The 20,072-nt window shown below is 33.3% G+C and overlaps 2 protein-coding genes across 3 annotated transcripts; one reads left to right on the top strand and one right to left on the bottom strand.

Moving 5' to 3' along the window:
* Window positions 1-2,339: 2,339 nt before the first annotated feature.
* LOC126756544 (telomere-associated protein RIF1) lies at window positions 2,340-14,063 on the top strand. 2 transcript variants are annotated; one of them, XM_050469683.1, is made up of 6 exons: window positions 2,340-2,477; window positions 2,534-4,966; window positions 11,829-11,901; window positions 12,391-12,578; window positions 12,649-13,109; window positions 13,171-14,063. In XM_050469683.1, exons 1-6 carry the CDS (start codon window positions 2,388-2,390, stop codon window positions 13,994-13,996), a joined length of 4,071 nt encoding a protein of 1,356 aa, XP_050325640.1. In that variant the 5' UTR covers window positions 2,340-2,387; the 3' UTR covers window positions 13,997-14,063. The 2 variants fall into 2 exon arrangements, with proteins under 2 accessions (XP_050325640.1, XP_050325639.1); XM_050469682.1 differs by having other exon boundaries at window positions 2,534-4,972.
* Window positions 14,064-18,521: 4,458 nt separating this feature from the next.
* Window positions 18,522-19,452, bottom strand: LOC126756591 (60S ribosomal protein L19). Its single transcript, XM_050469783.1, has 3 exons — window positions 19,339-19,452; window positions 19,150-19,256; window positions 18,522-19,091 (listed from the first exon to the last, which is right to left on the bottom strand). Exons 1-3 carry the CDS (start codon window positions 19,341-19,343, stop codon window positions 18,586-18,588), a joined length of 618 nt encoding a protein of 205 aa, XP_050325740.1. The 5' UTR covers window positions 19,344-19,452; the 3' UTR covers window positions 18,522-18,585.
* Between the last annotated feature and the right edge of the window lie 620 nt (window positions 19,453-20,072).

Here is a 20,072-nt window from a genome sequence, read left to right as displayed (position 1 = left end):
CCGCAAGGTGATCGCAGCAGCTACCGCTCGCTTTATCCCGGCTGGAAGAATAGCGGAAATCCGCCCCAATTTCCCAGCCGAAGCAGCTAATGAGCGCGACACCTTACGCCATGCCTATCCCGGGGATCCCCGAATAAGGGATCTCAATTTGGAGATTCGGCGTATGGTAAATCAACATAAGCGGACGAAATGGATAGAGCACCTGAAGTCCTGCAACCTCTCCAACCGTAAGCTTTGGGCTACTGTCGAAGATTTGTCTAACCCGAAGAGACACAACGACCGAGTTGAGGTTCAATTCAATGGTCATGCCTCTTCGGACCCGAAGAAGTGCGCGAGCTACTTTTGACGGCAGTTTACACCGCACCCTTTGGTATACAAAGCCAAGAGATGTGTTAACGGACGGCTGCGCAAAATGCCAAACGACTGCGCGCCACTTACTTTCACCGATGAAGAGGTTCAGGGTGTCATCAACAAAGCAACATCTTCCAAATCGATTGGCCCTGGTGGAATCAACATCTAGGCTCGACGGGAGTAGGCTATCTCGCCAAGGTACTCAATCTGTCGCTGACCACTTTTCAAATACCCGATATGTGGAAATTCGGAAGAGTGGTCCCACTACTGAAACCTGGGAAACCCGCCAACAATGGGGAATCTTATCGACCGATAACTCTCCTCTCCCCAGTAGTGAAGACAACTGAGGCCTTGCCACTCTCGACCTTCACTCACCACCTGAGCCTAGCCAGCACCCAGCATAGATTCAAAAAAGTGCACAGCACCACCATAGCACTTAGCGTCATAAACGCTCAGATAGTTCGTGGCTTCAACCAGAAACCACCCTGCGAGAGAAGGATTCTCGTAGCGTTGGACTTGTCAAAAGCTTTTGACACAGTCAACCACACAACGCTATTGCAGGACATCGAGAAAACCACACTTCCTCCAGGGTTATAGAGGTAGACCATGAACTACCTGAGCGGTCGACAATCATAAGTACTATTTCGAGGTGAAACATCTAAACTGAGAAGCATTAAACAGGGAGTTCCGCAGTGTGGTGTCCTCTATCCGCTACTGTTTAACTTCTACATCTCGAAACTCCCGCAGCCAACAGAGGTGGTTTCCATAACCTTGTACGCAGATAATTGCACGATATTGACGTCGGGCAATGGAATCGATGGCATGTGTTCGAAAGTAAATAGCTACCTCTCCGACCTTTCTCGTTTCCTCACTGCACGGATCCTCACACTTTCCCCCACCAAATCCACAGCGACCATATTTACGAACTGAACGAAGAAGTATAGACTTGAACTTAATATTGAAGTCGAGGGCGCAAAAATTCCGACTGTAAATAACCCTAAGATTTCAGGTGTAACCTTCGATAGTCTATGCTCCTTCACTCCCCACACGACCGCGATTATTGCCAAGGTACAGAGCCGCAACAAAATCCTCAAGTCGCTAGCCGGCAGCACAAGAAACGTTGTTGGCAACATACATGGCAATCGGCCGGCAGGTCTTCAACTACGCAACACCTATATGGTCGCCTGGATGCAGTGGTACGCAGATGAGGAAACTCCAGACCTGCCAGAATACTGCACTCCGGACCACGATAATTATTTATATTTTGTAAGCGATATTAATTTATATTTTGTAAGCAACTCAAACACAAAAGGGTTAAAAATAAATCATTTTTACATAAACTTCGTAAATATTATAAAACAAAGTGACCATATATTTTTATTTTTACTGATAATTATGTTTTTTGACTATGTTATAAAAAATTTAATATTTGAAAATGTAATATCTGTTATCGACATATTTATGTTCATTCAAGAGTAAAAACATCTCTGAATAATAAAAATGTAATAGATATCTCTCTGTGTGACTGTCACTTACAGAATTTTTTTAGCAAAATCGAAAATCTCAAATGAAAAAATCTCCAAAATTGTCTTTTTAAAAAATACTATATGACTTAAAATCTCAAATTTAGAGACTTGAGACTGTATCACGGTACAGAATCGCACGTTAAGAATTCAGTTGAAACTGTAACTTTCCAAGAAGAATATGAAGAGAGTAAAATAATGGAATAACTGACAAACAGTGCTGCCAGATGTGATACTTCTTGTCTATGTGCCCACGACCCAAAACAATATTAAGAATATTCCTAATAATATTACGAACGTGTTTACAACAAACATTAAAAAGTTTTAACTTTCAATTACGAGCTAAATGGTAAAATCCTAAAGATTATTAATTAACGGAATCATGGTATCCCTGATTTGTACTTGACTTGGCATCACTTACTAAAATTATTTAACGTATCTGCTGAGGGTTTGGCGCGCATATAATAAGCTTATGTATGAAAACGTCTATTGACAATAACATAGCCTTTGATAATGGATTCTAATTTAGGTCGAGGGTTTTATGAGGTGTATAATTCCTCGAAAGAAATTCTAAAAAATAATCAAACGCACTTGTATTGTAATGTAAGTATATAATTACAATATTTGTTAATTTATGCGAACTTATATTAAATTTTCAGATGTTGGATTTGCTTGCCAACACGAGTAAAAGCACACCTTCCTCGGTAATTGGAAAGATTTTATCTGTTGATGAATTAGTACGTTTTTGGGTGGAAGATATTCTTCCACTAGCTTTTGATGACGACTCGGTTGTACAGGGCAGTGCCGTATCAGCTTTGGAACAAGGTTTATTAACTTTAGATATTGGCAACATTCCAAATCATAGTTGTTGGAATAATCTGAAAAATGTAATTGTGAAGGAATTTGCATCTCGGGTGCACCAGCTTAGAGAAGACCGAAACCAATATTGGCATCGAATTTGGTGTATACTTGTTCGTCTGTTGGATCGCGAAATCTTGAAAAGTGCTAGCACTATAAATTTGTTTCTATCTATTGTCGAGCTTGGATTTCGTAGTCCAGATAATTCAGTAAGAGCAGAAGCGTTTACGTGTTGGCATCTACTTATTCAAATCTTTGCTAATCATAATCAATTATCATCGCCCAAACGTTTAAAACTTGTGTGCATTCCTCTAAAATCATCCCAGTCGAAAACTCCATATGTCGCTGCTGTAAAATTACGCATTTGGTGGTATTTGATAACTTGTTTGGGTGCACAAAATGAGGATAACTACGAGAATGTTGTGGAACCATTTTTAATATTTTGCTTCGGGTCACATTCAAAAAGTACTCTAGGAATAGCCCAACAATACATTTCTGTACGAGAATTAGCTATGACATGCCTGGTAGCCATAGTGAGCAAACAGCGGGATGAATTTATACAAAGGTTATTGCGGGAATACGAGTTAGAATTAATGTGTCAAGATACGGAATTGATAACTTCAAATATTGTGGAAAAACATTGGAAATCAATATTTTATGCTATTTTGGAGGCCTCAAATATGCTTGTCGAAAGTGAAAAACGTAGTGATATTGAACAACGACTGCTAATTTTATTGACCAAAAGTGCAACTCATATAATGATTAATAATGATATGTGTGTATCATATGAGTACTATTGTTTCGGCTTAATACAAATGATTGCAAAAAGCAGTCGTCCCATAACAATAGCAGCTAATGTAATTGCATCTGAAGGACTTCGTTTATCACGCTCTATTCTGGATTGTGAAAATTACATTAAAATTATACAATTTTTAGTAAAATTTTTAACAACTGGAAGAGATTCTCTTCTTCCTAATGTTATTCAGCAGTGCGCTGCTAAAATATCTAATTTAGACGCCTTTATTCCAAAACAACTTTGTTGGCGTGCTGTGGAGATTGTAGCTGAATATTTCATCAATACACCAAATGATGAAGGTTTTGAGTATTTTGAAGTAAAATTTTTTATATGGCGTAATATATCTTCGGAAATGGTAAATTTGTTAAGGAATAATTCTTTTGGTCGTACAGCACAGGAATTCGTTCAATCATTAATATCCTGGAGTTTATGGCCATTACGCATGGTTATTGAATTTACTGGACATCGCAACAATTCTATTTTTGATGAACAATTCTATATGCTCTGGCATGATTTGTTACAACTTTCAGAAAACACTACTGCTAGATCACAACATTTGAATGAAATAGCAAAAGTTCTAAACGCAATTTTAGATTCTGGTTATGAATGTGAGGTTTTTATCAATCTTTTTAATGCGTATGCAGATGAAATGATCAAACATGACTGCAACAATTATTCGACACACTTCGAACAATTATTTGCTCTCTTACATAAATTGTTTAAAAAACAATTGACAAAAAGGGAAAAAGAAAAACTGCTTAAAATTTTCCGATGTGTTCTCCACAGTTTTAAATTACCTGAAAGCAGTTCTCTAATAGAGTCAATTAAATGTACACTTAAAGAAGCTATAAACAAGTCTTCAAAAGACGGTGTAGATTCAAAGTTTTATGAAGAGTGGAAGCATTCTGTTATAAATATTACTCGTGCTTCCCTGGGTAAAAATTTCGCAACTCAGGTTTTAGAATTATTTAAAGATGACGTCTATGTCATCATACCATCGGTATGGAGCCTTAAGCCGGAAAAACTAACAGATAGACAAAAGGAGCGTATAACAGAAAAAACAAACATACCAGCACTATATAACGATATGAGCCAGTCGCAGGATTCTTTAATAAAACCTTGGACACCTAAAAAAATAGTTATAGCTAAAGAGGACCAAAACGAAATTGTTATAGAAGACCCCTATATACGGCAGAAGCAAACCACTGAAAACAATTTTTTTAGAGTACCTAATTCTAGTTCGGATCCAAAGCATCAAAATATTGATTCAATGTTTTTGGCGGAATCAAGCAACAAGAACAAAGATTTTTTTGAGGATCTTGCTAACAGCACGACGGATAAAAGTATTGATCGGAACATTGCAGAAGTTATTGAAATTGAAAAAGTTAATTCATCATCACCTCAACAAATTGAGATGAACGAACTCGACAAGAAGCAAGTAAGTGTTAATTTATAAAGCATGAATATACATATTATTTTTGTTGCAAACTTATAACATGAAACAGTAGTAATGAAGTAATATTTATTTATTTTAATATGACCGTTAAATAAATTTACAGACATACTAGAAAAACAAAGGGAAACTGGCTGCCTATGCCTTTGTCCCATTTTGTATAGATACATATTAATTTATTTATGTGTACATTTCAACTATAAATTAATTTTAGTATATGTACATATAGGAGGTACACATTGCTGGTGTTTTGTCTTAACATTCGATTTGCTGCCATGTTGTTGATATAAGTGATGCGTAATTTTGTAATGAGCATTAATTTTATTCGCATAATTTGAGATACGTTGTTTTTTAATGAAGTTTGCGAAGCACCTTTTTCTATAATCGGCATTTTCGTTACCTGTAATGTTTACAATTTTTATGTTTTTTGCTCGCATGAAGGTCTCTTTCGACCCTACGTGTGAGAATATCGCTAATATTCGCCGATTTTAAAGCGTTTATTGATGAGGGACTCTCGGTCCTATGCCTGGCCGTGTAGCTAGGTAAAGCCCATTTTTGATTAGTTTTTTAGATTCTGATGTAATAGCAAAGGTGTTTTCAACTTTCTTTGAACCATCACAGTACCAGTTAACCAGCTCTTTTGCTTCCATTTTTGCACTTCCTCGGCATGTAGTTGTCTTAAGGGGCTATACTTAAAGATATTTCCCATACAATGACCTACGATATTTGAAAAAAATATCAAAAATTAACAAAATGGTGTAATTTGTGAAAAAAAATTTCGTTTTTTTAGGTAAAAAATAGTAATTTTTTAATGCCAAAATGAGATTTTTTAAACAATCCAAAAGATCTGAGTTGTGCCGGTTTCAACGTAATACGTAAAGATCGCGAGCGAGATAATGGTGGTGGCCTAGCCTTCATATTGCACAACACCGTGCAGTCTCGTCTAATCGATGAAGACATCGACCGCAGGGATACTACCCTAGAATGTCAGGGTATAGCTATCCGGTCAGGCGATGTCGAGCTCTAAATATTTAATATATACATCCCCCCAGTTACATGTTGCCCTACTGGATATATATTTGGTACTAGGCGACTTTAACGCGCACCACGATCTTTGGCATTCCTGCCTTTTCGAATAAATGAAAAAAGTCTATTTCTTTTACTTTGTTAAAGAAAAATGTTGAATCACAAAAAAATTCCGTTTCCGCACTGTTACATAAGAATATCACAGGAATGTCATACACTGAATTTGGTTGAAGTTGGTTGGGTAAGGTCCCGAGATATAGATTTTCACCGAAATATGGGCAGTGCTTCGCCCGCTGTCCAATTTTAATAACGCTCTTTTTATATAATTTTGCGTTAAAAATTTAATTTATTGAGGTATAGCACTTTAAGTAGTTTTCAACATAACCGTTATTGGAGAGTGGGCGGGCTTATAATCCGATTACAACCATTTTTACAATTTCGGAGAGGGAATGGTAACCATATTTGTTCTGATAAAGTTTGGTTGATTTCGCTAAAGTGGTTTGGGAGTTATGTACATTAAACCTATTAATGGCCGTAGTTACATATACTTCCACCGTAAGTAATATGTTACCGTCTGCCGGACTGTTGCAATCAGAGAAAACGTCTGTCGATATAAGAATATGCTAATTAAAGTGTTAAAAATAATATATGTATGTACCTATCGTCACCTGAAATGCAAAATAACGTAACATAGTTTTTCATAGGTTTACAGGAGAAGCAAAAAACAGTATAAAAAGAAAACCACTTGAGATATTGAAACAAAATTTTCAAATTAAAAATTAAAATGAAACTATAAGTATATCTTAGATAAAATATAAAGAAAAAATAAAGCAAACTTCATAGTAGGTGTCTTAAGTTATTACCAAAAATCACATTTTAACCATTAACCACTCCCCGTATGCACCTGATATGTGCAAAAGCTGTATTGAAGCAGAAGGAGACTATTTTGAATAAAATAAATTGGGTTTGCCGAAAAAACCATTTGTTCTGTTTTTTTTTTAAATCCTGTTTACTTTGGAACGCACCTTGTATATGTTCGAACAAGCACATTGAACAAAACAACTAAAAATAAACCTAAACAATAAATCAAGGCTAACTTCGCTATAAAAAAAAAAACAATATTCTCTTATATTTACATACTTACATGAGTGATGATACGTTATTTTGTTTAACGAAATCAAGCACTTGATGATATGTTTTTTTGAATTTTTAATGTAGTTTGGATATTTCTGATTGCAGAAGCTTAACATTTGTGACACATGTATGTAATATAATGTGGTGAATCGTAATCAGTAAAAAACTCAATTTTGAATTTTTTGATGATACGTTATTTTGCATTTTAGGTGACGATATATAAAAATAAGATTTGTTAAAATAATCGATTTTTTTATTTTCAAACGTATACCACGAGGTTATTACTAAAAAAAAGGGTTTGTCATTAATTTTTGGCGTTAAATTAATTGAACTCTTTAAAGGGTCAGTAGGGTAATTTGGCCTGTTTTTTTTTACTTTTTTTCATAGAAATTTTTATTCTACAATAGAATTTTTTCCACATATCATGAGGTATATCGTGGAGTGTATAAAAAACAATTTTTTTTCTTAATTTTTTGATGACATCTGTCGGAGAAATGGCTGGGTGAATGAGATGCGTTTTTTCACTGGCGGACACGATTTCTCATGTTTGAATCATCTGAAACACAAAAACCCAATTTATTCTTAAAAAGTACGTGAATGGTTATCGTACCTACTAGAATGATAAAAAAATGTTGATAAATAATAATAATAATTACGTTTTTTTTTAATTTTTCCCCATGTTTTTTACATAAATTTTTTGATAAAATTGTCAACAAATTATAAAAAATTATGAATCTAGTAGGGACGATAGCCACGATAGGGAGGATTTTGTGAACATTTAAAATAAAAATTAAGGAAATCGGTTGAGTAGTTCGACAGGAATCATGTCCGCCAGTTTAAAAAAGTGTGTTTTGAGAAAAACACGTTTAAAGTTTGAGGTGTGCACTCCGAGCGCTCCGAACGTCGAGCGGTATTATTATTTCGAAAATTCAAAGAGATTCATATTTTTTAATAATTTATCTTCTAGTTAAACTAAAAAAATAAAAAAAAAAGTGTACAATTTTACAAATTTTTTAAAATTTCAAAAAAAGTGGCTTTTGAGCAAAAAAAAATTTACTTTATGTTGTTTAAAAATATGTTCAAACTTGACTTTTCTTAGTTGTTTTTAGCTTAACTAGAAGATAATTTAATGCCAAAGATAATAAACTTTGCCACAATTCCATACGACGTTTAGCTTTTTTTCTATCCTGCCCGCCAATTAAGGAAAATCGTAAAAATGAATAACCGAGAAATCGCGCGTTAAAGTTTTCGCTTTCTGCCCAAGCGCTAATATATCTGCTAGACGCTCGGTCACTATTTCCATTCTAGCTTCGAAAATATTTCGAATTCCCATCTATAACTTTGGGGACATATTCTTAGATATTTTTAAAGAGATTTAAGCAAAAAAAAAAAAACGATTTTTTGAAGCTTCTAAAGCAGGCTCCCCCCTTAAATTAGAATTCTAAAATAATTAAATTACAATTACACAAAACAATTAAGGGTATTAATGAAGGAAACCCTAGAGTGAGAAAAATCAGGAAGAACTTTCTTGAAAATCGAGTTAAACTCACGCATAGCACGCTTGAGAGAAGCATAATCCGCAAATTTAGTATTCATTTTATAATAAAATGAGGAAATAGATCTGAGACAACGCTGAGGAGTATTGAAATTAATTTGCCCTAATAAATAGGGACAGTCAATACCTCCATTAATTACATTGAAAACAAATGAAAGGCAGAGAACGGACCGTAGATTTTCCAGTAATTTAAGATGCAAAAAGCAATAAACTAGAAGGGGCGGAGTGCAAATTTAAGAAAGATCTATTAAGCCGGAAAAATTGGAAGCATTTCGACGGTCAAAGCCAAGCACAGTGACATATTTGATATGATTAATGGAAGAAAATCTATTATCAAGGTCTTTGATTTCAACTACGCATTTTAGGACACAATTAGAAATATTGTAACTTGAAGGTAAGATGCTACGTCCCATCCCATACGAGATCTGAGAACATTTATCTCGATTCAGAAAAAGCTTCGATTTCAGGCACCAATCATAAAAACTATCACAATGAAGTTTAAATACATCTTGAGAGTTTTTGATCATTGCGAAAATTTTTAAGTCATCTGCATATAGGAAAAAAGAAGCAACAGGGAATGTCATTGATAAACAGCACAAAGAGAAGTGGACTCAAAACGCTTCCTTGTGGCACTCCCGAAGACGCAATGAATGAATCGGAAGACACTCCGTCGACACTAACAACACATCGTCCATTGTGCAAATATGACTTAATCCACTGCATAACAGAGTGAAAACCTAAAGATGATAATTTTTTAATTGGAATTTTGTGTGAAACCTTACCAAAGGCTTTAGAGAAATCTGTGTAAACACAATCTACCTGAAATCCAGCGGAGAATGCAGACATGCAATAATCGCTAAAACCGTTAAATTTTACATGGTGGAGCGCCCAGAGACAAAACCCATGTTGATTGACAATTTTTTATAAGTAGAGGCGGCAGCCCATCCAGATCCAATTTGAAAGAAGGCTTAATATCACAAATAGCCTTGACAATATCATTCTGTGAAAAACACAGTGTGCCGAATATTAACTTTCACTTTTTAGCAAACGCAAAACATTTTCAAAAACAAAATGTTGAAATATTAAACTACATAAATTGATTAAAATATATGGATAATTTTAACAACATATTCTTTTTTTTGCATGGTTTTATTGATTTTTTCGTAAGCAATAATGTGTGAACTACTGTATTTTTCCACGTCTCTATGGTAATTCTAACAATTTGTTAGAGTATACGTTTGCACCGAATTTGGTCCTCCCTTGTTCAAATTACAATGCATGTTTTATCTTATACTTTATATCATAATATTTTTTTTTGTTGAGGTTTTCGAAAATTTCTTATTACGTTTAAAATTTCCGATAGCAACTTTTCCAACAAGAACACCGTTATTCAAGTCCACTTATTGTAAGGAATATATAAAAAAAATCTCTGACCCAGGTCTATACACATTACTTTTAACCCAATACAGTCGACGCTCACAAATTAGAGCCGTCAGAAATTAGAATTTCCGGAAATTAGGGAGCAATCATAGTGAATTATTCTCTACTAAGCACGTTAGTTATTCCTGGTTCTTCGATATTGATGTTTCCAATTTAAAATAAAAAATACATATGTATGTAACTGACTGTAACTGATATGTCAAGTAAAAATTAGTGTTAAAATTAGAGATTGAGCCTTCTATTTAATACTCGTAATTAATATCTTAGCTTTGAAAATTATCGTAAGTTATAAATTTTTACTGAGTTTTAATAGAAATAATTTTTTTCAGGGTAATTGGAGTTCATGTTTATGTTTTATTGTATTTCACGTGCTTTTGATTTAATGTCTATGTACAAGCATACTTATAAGTACGTTTAATTGAACTTCATCATGTTTTATGTATTGTGTTGGATTTTTCGATTCTATTTTCTATTTTTTGTTAACAGTGAATAAAAGTACACAGTTTAATAATTAAGGGGGGGTATTCTGGTCTAGAAGCATGAATTTCAGGCAATTTTTAAAGTGTCGTAAAAAAGAGGCAATTAATATTTTTACTGTCCATTTTTTTTATTAGTTATTTGTTAATTTTAGAAGAGTACAGAAAAAAATTAAAAGCTAAAAAATTTCAAAAATTATGAGCTGACGATTGGGGGGTGACCATACCCATGATTTCAACCCTCCTAGTTATCTGAAACCAAAGAAAAAGAAGATTATTAATCTAGAATAATGTCGCAATGGCCGGAAGTACGGAAAAGTGGGAAAATTTTTTTTTCACAAAATGGCGACTGCCTGAAAAAAAAAGTTTTTTTGGATCACTTTTTCTGACTATTTCGAATTTTTTAAAAATAATAAAAATAAAAATTTGGGGATGGGGCTAGTTCCAACCATAGGCAAGCCTATAAAGAAGACTCTATAAAAATTTCAAGTAAATCGGTCCAGTAGAACCTGAGAAATCGTCGATATCGTTCCGAAAAAGTCAGTTTTGAGAAAAACGCGTTTAAAGTTTCGCGCAATGTCTTTTATTCGATTAGTTCCGGCCGAACCAGTTTGGACGCCGAGTCAGAAAAATGTCAATATCTCCGAAAATAATTTGAATTTTGAAAAATCCTCTTTTACACATATTCTTGAATAGTTAAAATTTGAAAATATAAAAATAATAACGATTTTTTTAAATTTCTATACCAGAATACCAACTTAAATAAAAAAATAAAAATCTGATACATATACAATTAAACTTTAATAAATAAGAATTACCTTGCAAAGTGATTCTAATCAGTGAGTGTCGACTGTATTTTTTTTCCGCAGACCAATTTTTATAAAAATTGTCTTTGAGCCAATTTATAAAGTTGTCTTTAAATACCCTTCAAAATTGCATTATTATTATCATATATTTTTAAGGTACGAGTTTATAAATCAGGTTGTCACGAAAACAATTGGGGCACTCACAACCCGTCGTAAAGTATCGTAAAATCGTAAAATTATATATTTTTACACTTGTTTAAAAAATTGTTGTTGGATTTCATACAAAAATGAGTTTACACATTTTCATGCTATTTTTTCGAATCGTTATAACTTATAACTTTATGAGACTTGTGAAAACCCTAAATATATTGATCAGTAATATGGGTAAATAATGCGTTCCATTATTTCAGGTCAGCGAAGTGGAAGTTTTGACAATAAAAAATGCGAATCCAAAAGTGTCGAATATAATAAATCATGAATCAAGTAAGTATAAAGCAAATTATATATAGTTCTTCTATACTAACCTTATTAACTAAATATTTTCTTATGATTGCTTTCGTAGTTTAACACTTCTTTGTAATTATACCCTGAACGGGGTATATTAAGTTTGCCACGAAGTTTGTAACACCTTTTGCAGACGCCCATTTCTCCCGAGATGCTGCTTATTTGTCGGAACCTCCGATAACGGACCAATATAGCATATAGCTGTCATAAAAACTGGCTTTGTAGGGAAAATTTTCTTATTTGACAAGATATCTTCCCGGAATTTGGCATTAATTATTGTCCAAAGCAAAATTAAACTCTTTGGAGAAATTGTTCAAATCGGCTGCATATCGAAGTTAGCGGTTTTCCTTTTTTTAATTTCTTTCGTTATCTCAAATAGCAATCACAGAAAAAAAACTATATACTTGTATATACTAATTTTATGACGTTTTTATGAACTAAATTTTTAATTCATCTTTTATTAAAAAGCGAGTCGCGCACAATCTCCAAAAAATTTACTCGGGGATACATCAAAAATTCAATCAGGAGATGCGGAGCAAGATCACCGTATGGACGCCGTAGAGGGACTTTTTACCGAAGTGACAAATCCTTGTTATGGAGCGGACACAATTAAGGAAATTTCACCTAAAAAAACATTAACAAAAAACTCTCTCTTAGTATGTTGATAAAATTCGTATAACGTTCATTTAATTTCGTTATAGTTAATATACATATTTTCTTATTTAGTTATCACCACCTGATCGCAAACTAACAAATAATAACACCAGTCCTAAGTTACGACCTAAACCACCAGCACACCTCACAGGAAGAGGTGCACAATTAATAAACATGATACGCAATAGAAAAATCGATGTACAATCACCACAAACACCCATGCCCAGATTATTTGTGGGTAAAACTGACAGCATAGATCGTACAGTTTCGGATACGGAAATGGTTGGCGTCGAGAATACAGCAACACCACTCAATAACAAAGATATTTTAACATTCACTAAAAGACTTCCTTCTCCATCCGCTAGCCCTTCAACAAGTATTTTGAAGAGAAATATTCGTAGGGAAAGCCTCGAAGATAACACATTTGAATCCCCAGCTTTTAAAAAGAAGAGGGTTAGTTTTCATGATCCGCCGGTGTCAGTTACGAAGGAATATATAAAACATAATGATGAGAACAAAACCAAACCTAAACGGTAAGTTTGTGTAATTAATTTGTTTTTGCGATAAAAATAATCCAAAGAAAAATCGTTTTAGATGTCTGAATATGGATAAATTACAACCAAATGTGGAAAAGTGTATGGAAAATAAATATTCGCTTAAACGAAGAAGTAAATTAGATAGCATTATAGAGATTGAAAAATTTACAATCCAACAATCAAACAAATCACCAGGACAATCGACAAATACTGGTATTAGCACCGAAGAGTTTGATGATGACAATGTATGTGGTATGGATCATTCCACGGAAGAAAACGAGGCCATTATAAAATTTGTTCCAGAATTTCCTTCGAACAGTGGTCATCATAAAACATCGAAAGGTAGATCAGAGTTAGCGATCACCAACAACTTACTTGAAATCGTAATCGAAAAGCATTCTTTTGAAGAAGTATTGCAAAAATATTTTGATTGTAACAAAGATTCTAAGTTGAAGTACTATGACACAATAGCCAAATTGATATCGAGGGGAATGAGCGAAGATTCGAAAATAAAGGAGACCATTCTTGAGGCACTTTCGGAAAATCATTCGAAAGATTTCTTAGATCATGCAATACGAGAAAATCTTGCTTCGGTCGTATGTGATAGACTGAATTTACCTTCAGTTATAGAATATGTGTGTGAAAAATCAAAAATAAATACTTCTTGTCGGACAAATATTTTTTCACAACTCCCAGATATTCTTAAATATTGTAAACAAGATGCTGAGCGCCTAAAAGTTGTACAAACAATATTAAGTTGCATTAGTTTAAAGGACTCGGATATTTTAGATCTGATGAATGTTTTGTTACGCGTACGACAAATGAATAAGCCAAATTCAGACACTGTGTCGGAAGCAGCAATTGATTCTTCTTCTAACCTATAAGATGTATCTTTAATGTATTATTAAAACACGGGATAAGAAAAATAAAATTTCTTGTTTGGCAAAAAAATTGTTTTAATTAGAATTAAGATATACGGCTGGGTAAGAAATTTGCAAAATAAGAAAAGACAAAATTTAATTTTGTTTCATTTTATTATACTCTTTGTATCATTTAAAACTATACGAGATAGATACGGAGCTATACATATATACAAAGTGGCCAATAAAAATGTTTCACCGCTTTTATAGACTATCTTCAGCTGTATAACAGTAAATTTAAAAAAAAAAAATGTACTCGATTTAATTGCCACTAATTAATTATTTTTTATGAAATTGGGTTAAACACGGTTCAGTTATAGTGGTGTTTTGGTTGAGTATTTGAAAAGTTGCGTAAAATGTCAAATGATCAGAAGAAATTAATGCGTAACCAAATAATTCGCATATTGGCATAAGATGAAGAAAGTGATCTCCGGAAATAGCAGCCAGAATTGGTTGTAGCCATTTAACAATTGTTTGTCTTTTACAAAAAAAAAAAAAAAGATTAGTGATGTCAAACTCAGTCAACTGAGAGAATAGACATCTTACTGCGACGGATAAGTTTAAGCGACCACTTTAAATGTCAAAACCATACGCCGACGGCTTAGAGTGCGTTTATATGGAAGATGCAAAAGACCACTATTAACGCAATAAATTAAGACTGCACGACTATTGGACTTAAAGGTATCCAAATTGGGATGAATATTATTGGTAACAGATTAAGTGTTTTGGCGAAAGCAAACTTAATTTGCTAAATTCACAAAGTTGCTTTACGTGCCCCCTTCCAGGTAGTGAGAGGTACAGGGTTTCATTACCATGTTTTGTGACCTTTACACGTTGTTGATGGAATAATGAATGCACAAAAATATGTAACAGTAGTAACCATGTTTTTAGCACCCGCAATTGAAGAACATTATCCTTATACGGATCGCCTAATCTTCTAGGATAAGTCAGCGCCATGCCATCGTGCAAAACTATCTTTAGTACCCAATTCTTTTGCACTTTGCTTAGCATTTTGTTTTATCCCTAAAATGCCTGATAATTCATTGATGATTCATTCAAAATTTATATATGTATTATAATTGTCAGTTACAGAACCACTAAGTTCTCATTAGTACATTTTTTTAAGGGGGTAGTAGGGTTAATTCGAGCGAAAAAAAGCATATTTTCAATAATTTTTTTTTTTAAGATACTATCAATATTTATTTATTTGTATAATTATAGCGTAATTATATGATATTTAAAAACTATTCTGTGAAAGTTTCATAGAAAAATATTAAAAAATGAGCCGGTGACAGAGAATCTTCGTAGACCTTCCAAAAAAAAATTGATTTGCGGTGAACCGCATAACTCATGACTAGATCATTTGAAATTAAAAAACCAAATTGATTTGATTAGTTTCCTCAGGTAACGCTGTCGAGTTTTTACAACGCGTTGCAACGGTCGGAACTCAAAATACTGATTTTTCACCAAAAAAATCAGAAATTTTGTTGTTTAAAAATAAGTTAAAATTCTTCGATAAGCTGTGACTTTCACACCGGGTGCCAACAAATTGTTTGATTTCAAAATGGAAGCCAGCTCTTCCGATTTATGCTGTGTTAATTCCAACTTGGCAACAATTGAATCAAACTCATTTTCATTTATTAAAATTGGCTCATTGGATACTGATGGCTCATATGCTTTTGGCAAAGGAATGTGGTCCGAATGAGGCAATGGTGTTGCGGCACTTGCAACACCAACGTAATTATACGATTTTCTTATCCTTTTTGCGGCTCCTTTATTCGCACATGCATAGCAATTCAATGGATTGTGACCTTCGCCAGGATTAGTCCAAGTCATTGGGATACCGAATGGCATACTTTCACGTCTTCTATTTTTCCAATCCATTAGACGGTTGTAGCAGCTTTTACACACTATATTTGGAACCCAATTTCGTTCACAACTAAGCGAAAAAACATCAAGATAAGGAAAAAATTTAAAAGGTCATAAAAAAAAACTGACAAATACGAACGCCAAACCCTTTCGAGGGTTTTACTATACTGACCTAGTACCATCACCCTGACTTGGAATTTCTCACCCCCCCAGACAATAATCCCAAAAATGTTCCTGTGTTATTAGCCTTGTCAATTGGAAAAAATAGTTTTGAAAAACACTCGTTTAAAGTTTCAGTTGGACTTGCTATTTACGCTTAGAGTCGTTTGCAAAAAATTTCCTTGCTACAAGTCCATTTGAAACCTTTTTTTTTTTGACTGTAGAGCATAGTTTAAGCAAAAAAAAAATCTACAGTGATCATGGTTAACTTAGCCAAGACTATTTCGGCAAAGTTAACTAGATCTTAACCGACAGATATATTCAGTATATAGTAGGAGCTAATGTAATTCGCGGGCTCGTGTCAAATATTTTCGTAATTTAAATATAATATATTCAACGTTCACTTAATTTAGCTAAAAAATTATTGTTTTTTTTTTGTTGCGGTAGAAATCTGTCGAGTTGACAGTCTTTGGATGGATAAAAATCCGGGTCTATTCCGACTGTCGTGCGAATTGTATATACTGATGTTGTTGTTGTAGCGGTAGAAAGAATTCCTGAACTAATTTCGAATCATGGTGCCGAGTTGACAGTCCTCGGTCAGATAAGAATAAATGTTGGTTCAGGTTACTTACACTCGACAGTTGTTGGAACGGTGTACATACTGATTGTTGTTGTTGTAACGGGTACCTAATCACCATTATGATGCTAAGGATTGGACAAATTGTTATCGACGTCATGGGTGGGCCCAGGTAACTTGCTGTTTCGACGGGGTCGGACCAAAGGGGGAAGGTGATCATATTAGTAGGGTTAGCAGGGCATGCAAAGTGGTGACTAGTGTCAAGAGAGGACTCACTGCACGCTGGACATATATTTCATAAGTCAGGGTCTATTCTGAATAAAGAGTTTAACCTACTACAGATTCCAGAACGAAGCTGCGACCATGTTGGTGCGACGTAGTTAAGGACCTACTGTTCAATGTATAAAGCTAATTCGAATTTTTAAATTTTTATATTAAGTACATACATATGGGGTATTCCATACCAAATCGACCACTTTTGAACCCGACCCCTTTAGATTTTGCTGAAACTTATCCATCCTTTTCTACCCTTTGAAAAACATTTTTGAGAATTTTTTCAAAATTTTTTGTCCAACTTCAAAAAAAGTTATAAGTTTTTCAAAAAACGGCTTTTTTTCAAATAGCCATAACTTTTGTAGAAATTGACTTTTGGGGACCTTGTTTTTAAATTTTTGTTTTTGAATGAACTTTTCGAAAAAATACACGAAAAAAAATTAACACGATCAATTATAGAAAATAATAGGGTTTTTTTAGTAAAATCGTCATTTTTTGGAAGTTCGCCATTTTTTGAAAGTTCGCCATTTTTTGAAAGTTCGCCATTTTTGTTTTTCCTCAAAAAAAAACTTCAATTAATTTGACAACTATCCCTGCTAATCCCGGAGTGAGCCGATTTTTTTATATTTTTTTTATTTTTGAAAATTTTACTATTTTTTTTAAACAAATAAGAAAAAATATAAAAAGAAATCGGCCACTCCGGGATTAGCAGAGATAGTTGTCAAATTAATTAAGTTTTTTTTGAGGAGAAAAAAAAAACAAAAAATGGCGAACTTCCAAAAAATGACGATTTTACTTAAAAAAACCGATTATTTTATATAATTGATGGTGTTAAATTTTTTTTGTGTATTTTTTCAAAAAGTTCATTAAAAAACAAAAATTTAAAAAAAAGGTCCCCAAAAGTCAATTTCTACAAGAGGTATGGCTATTTGAAAATAAGACTTTTTTTTTGGAAAAATTCATAACTTTTTTTGAAGTTGGACAAAAAATTTTGAAAAAATTCTCAAAAATGTTTTCCAAAGGGTAGAAAAGGATGGATAAGTTTCAGCAAAATCTAAAGGGGTCGGGTTCAAAAGTGGTCGATTTGGTATGGAATACCCCATATGTACAAAGTATATAACTAACATGAGCCTCTTTTGTGTTATGTTCACATTGCTATATTTTTTTATTTGAGAGCACTTTTTATTTTAATGTTTCATTATGGTATTTAAAATTTTACTTTAGTTATAGCTTGTACGAACAGATCAACGGCATCCGAAATTCTACTTGTCATCCTGCTCTGTTGTATGCAGTATATTGTTGTTTCAGATTTAGAATTACCAATATGAATCATCTTTAAATATATTTAACGCACAAAAGATTGTGATTTCACAACTAAAGTTTGAACATTGCCGCCAAATGTCTGTGTATAAACTAGTTATTAACCCATGGCTAGAAGTTCATATTAACTAATCTAATCCTTACAGTTCTTCAAAAGTCTAGAGTTTTCACATAAAATTTTATGATAATTTAATACATCGGTATAATTCCAAATCTTCAATTTGTATCCAATTTTAGAAATTTATATTGCGACGGATGACGAAATTCGACACGAAAACAATTTACAAAAAATTGCAAAAGACCAAATTATTTAATTGAAATATTTAATTATACACTGTTTCAGCATACATATTTATTATTTTTTTGGTCCAGTTGTTGCAGTTTGTGCAGCTACTTCATCTTCCTTAGCGTGCAACTTGGAAAGTTCTTGCTTTTTGGCTGCAATTCTTTCCTCACGGCGTTTTCTTGCTTCACGTACTTTATGCCTTCTAGCCTCTGCTTGATCTGCAAGCATTTTGCTACGTTGTTTCTCAGCCTTCTTCTTGTGAATGTATTCCATTAAGACACGTTTGTTTTTAAAGACATTACCTTTGCACTTCATATACAAATCATGATATAAATGGCGATCTATTTTCTTGTTGTCTCTATATTTTTTAAGTAAACGTCTCAATACACGTTGACGCTGCATCCACAAAAATTTGGTTGGCATTCTAGCATTTGCAGTACCCTTACGTTTACCGAATCCGCAATGTCTGCCCTTACGGCGAGCTTCTGTGTTCTTACGTACGCGGTATCGTGAATGCACGACAACGGGCTTTTTAATAATCAAACCATCCTTGATTAGTTTCCGGATATTTTGACCTAAATTATGATACCATACATTTACTTAATTTTATATTTAATGTGATTCTATACTTACGGGAATTAGTGTTAGCAATTTCGTTGATTTCATTAGGGTCCAGCCAAACCTTTTTTTTGCCACATCGCATGACAGAGGCTGCAAGCCTTTTTTGCAACTTTAGTGAACTGAAAAATTTAAATAATGATAATTAATAATATTTGAATATTTTAAAAACCGAAATATTTTACAAATATATTTGACACATACCTCATGTCGACTTACTCTCGACAAATTTCGTAAAAGAAAGAAAGAAATGGAAGCGGAAATAGAAACCCTGCTTAGTGAAGAATTCGATAAATTCACATTTAGGAAACATGCTAAATATAATACTCGTCTAGACATATATAAAGGTTTATAACCCAGTCAATCACGGCAACCGAAACTTTAATAACACTCAACTAATTCGTTTCTAGTCATTTATTTTATATTAAATAGTGCAAAAATAACTTTAATTCCATATCAAACTTTAGTTAAAATCCATTTACTCATAAAATAAGAAAATCGTTGTAAACAATTATAGTGTCGATAAGGTAACACTGATTATTTGACAATTTATAATTCATTTGTTATTCTTAAATAATCATAATTCAGCAATAATTTAAATGTATATTAGAAGCTATTTTTGCACTATATTATATAAAACAAAGGCACCATTCCTAATACTTTAGCGGAGGGGTAAAAAAAACCGAATTTCCGTATAAATGGGGTATGTGCGGATAGGGGAGCTTCTCCAGAGAAGAAATATCTAAAAATAAGATAAAAATAACTTTTATTTTTTAAAATATTCACGATTAAGAGTTCAAAAATTTGCACTAATAACACATGGTATTTCTCAATGTTTCACTAAATTTTTTCACGTTTTTCACTCTGTATATTTAAATATACACTCTAAACATTGAAATAAGTTCACATTTCACTTTTATTTTGCTACACTTTAACTA

This window comes from Bactrocera neohumeralis, chromosome 4 (assembly GCF_024586455.1).
Source record: "Bactrocera neohumeralis isolate Rockhampton chromosome 4, APGP_CSIRO_Bneo_wtdbg2-racon-allhic-juicebox.fasta_v2, whole genome shotgun sequence".
NCBI lineage: Eukaryota > Metazoa > Arthropoda > Insecta > Diptera > Tephritidae > Bactrocera > Bactrocera neohumeralis.
This window is presented reverse-complemented; position numbering and strand designations above follow the sequence as displayed.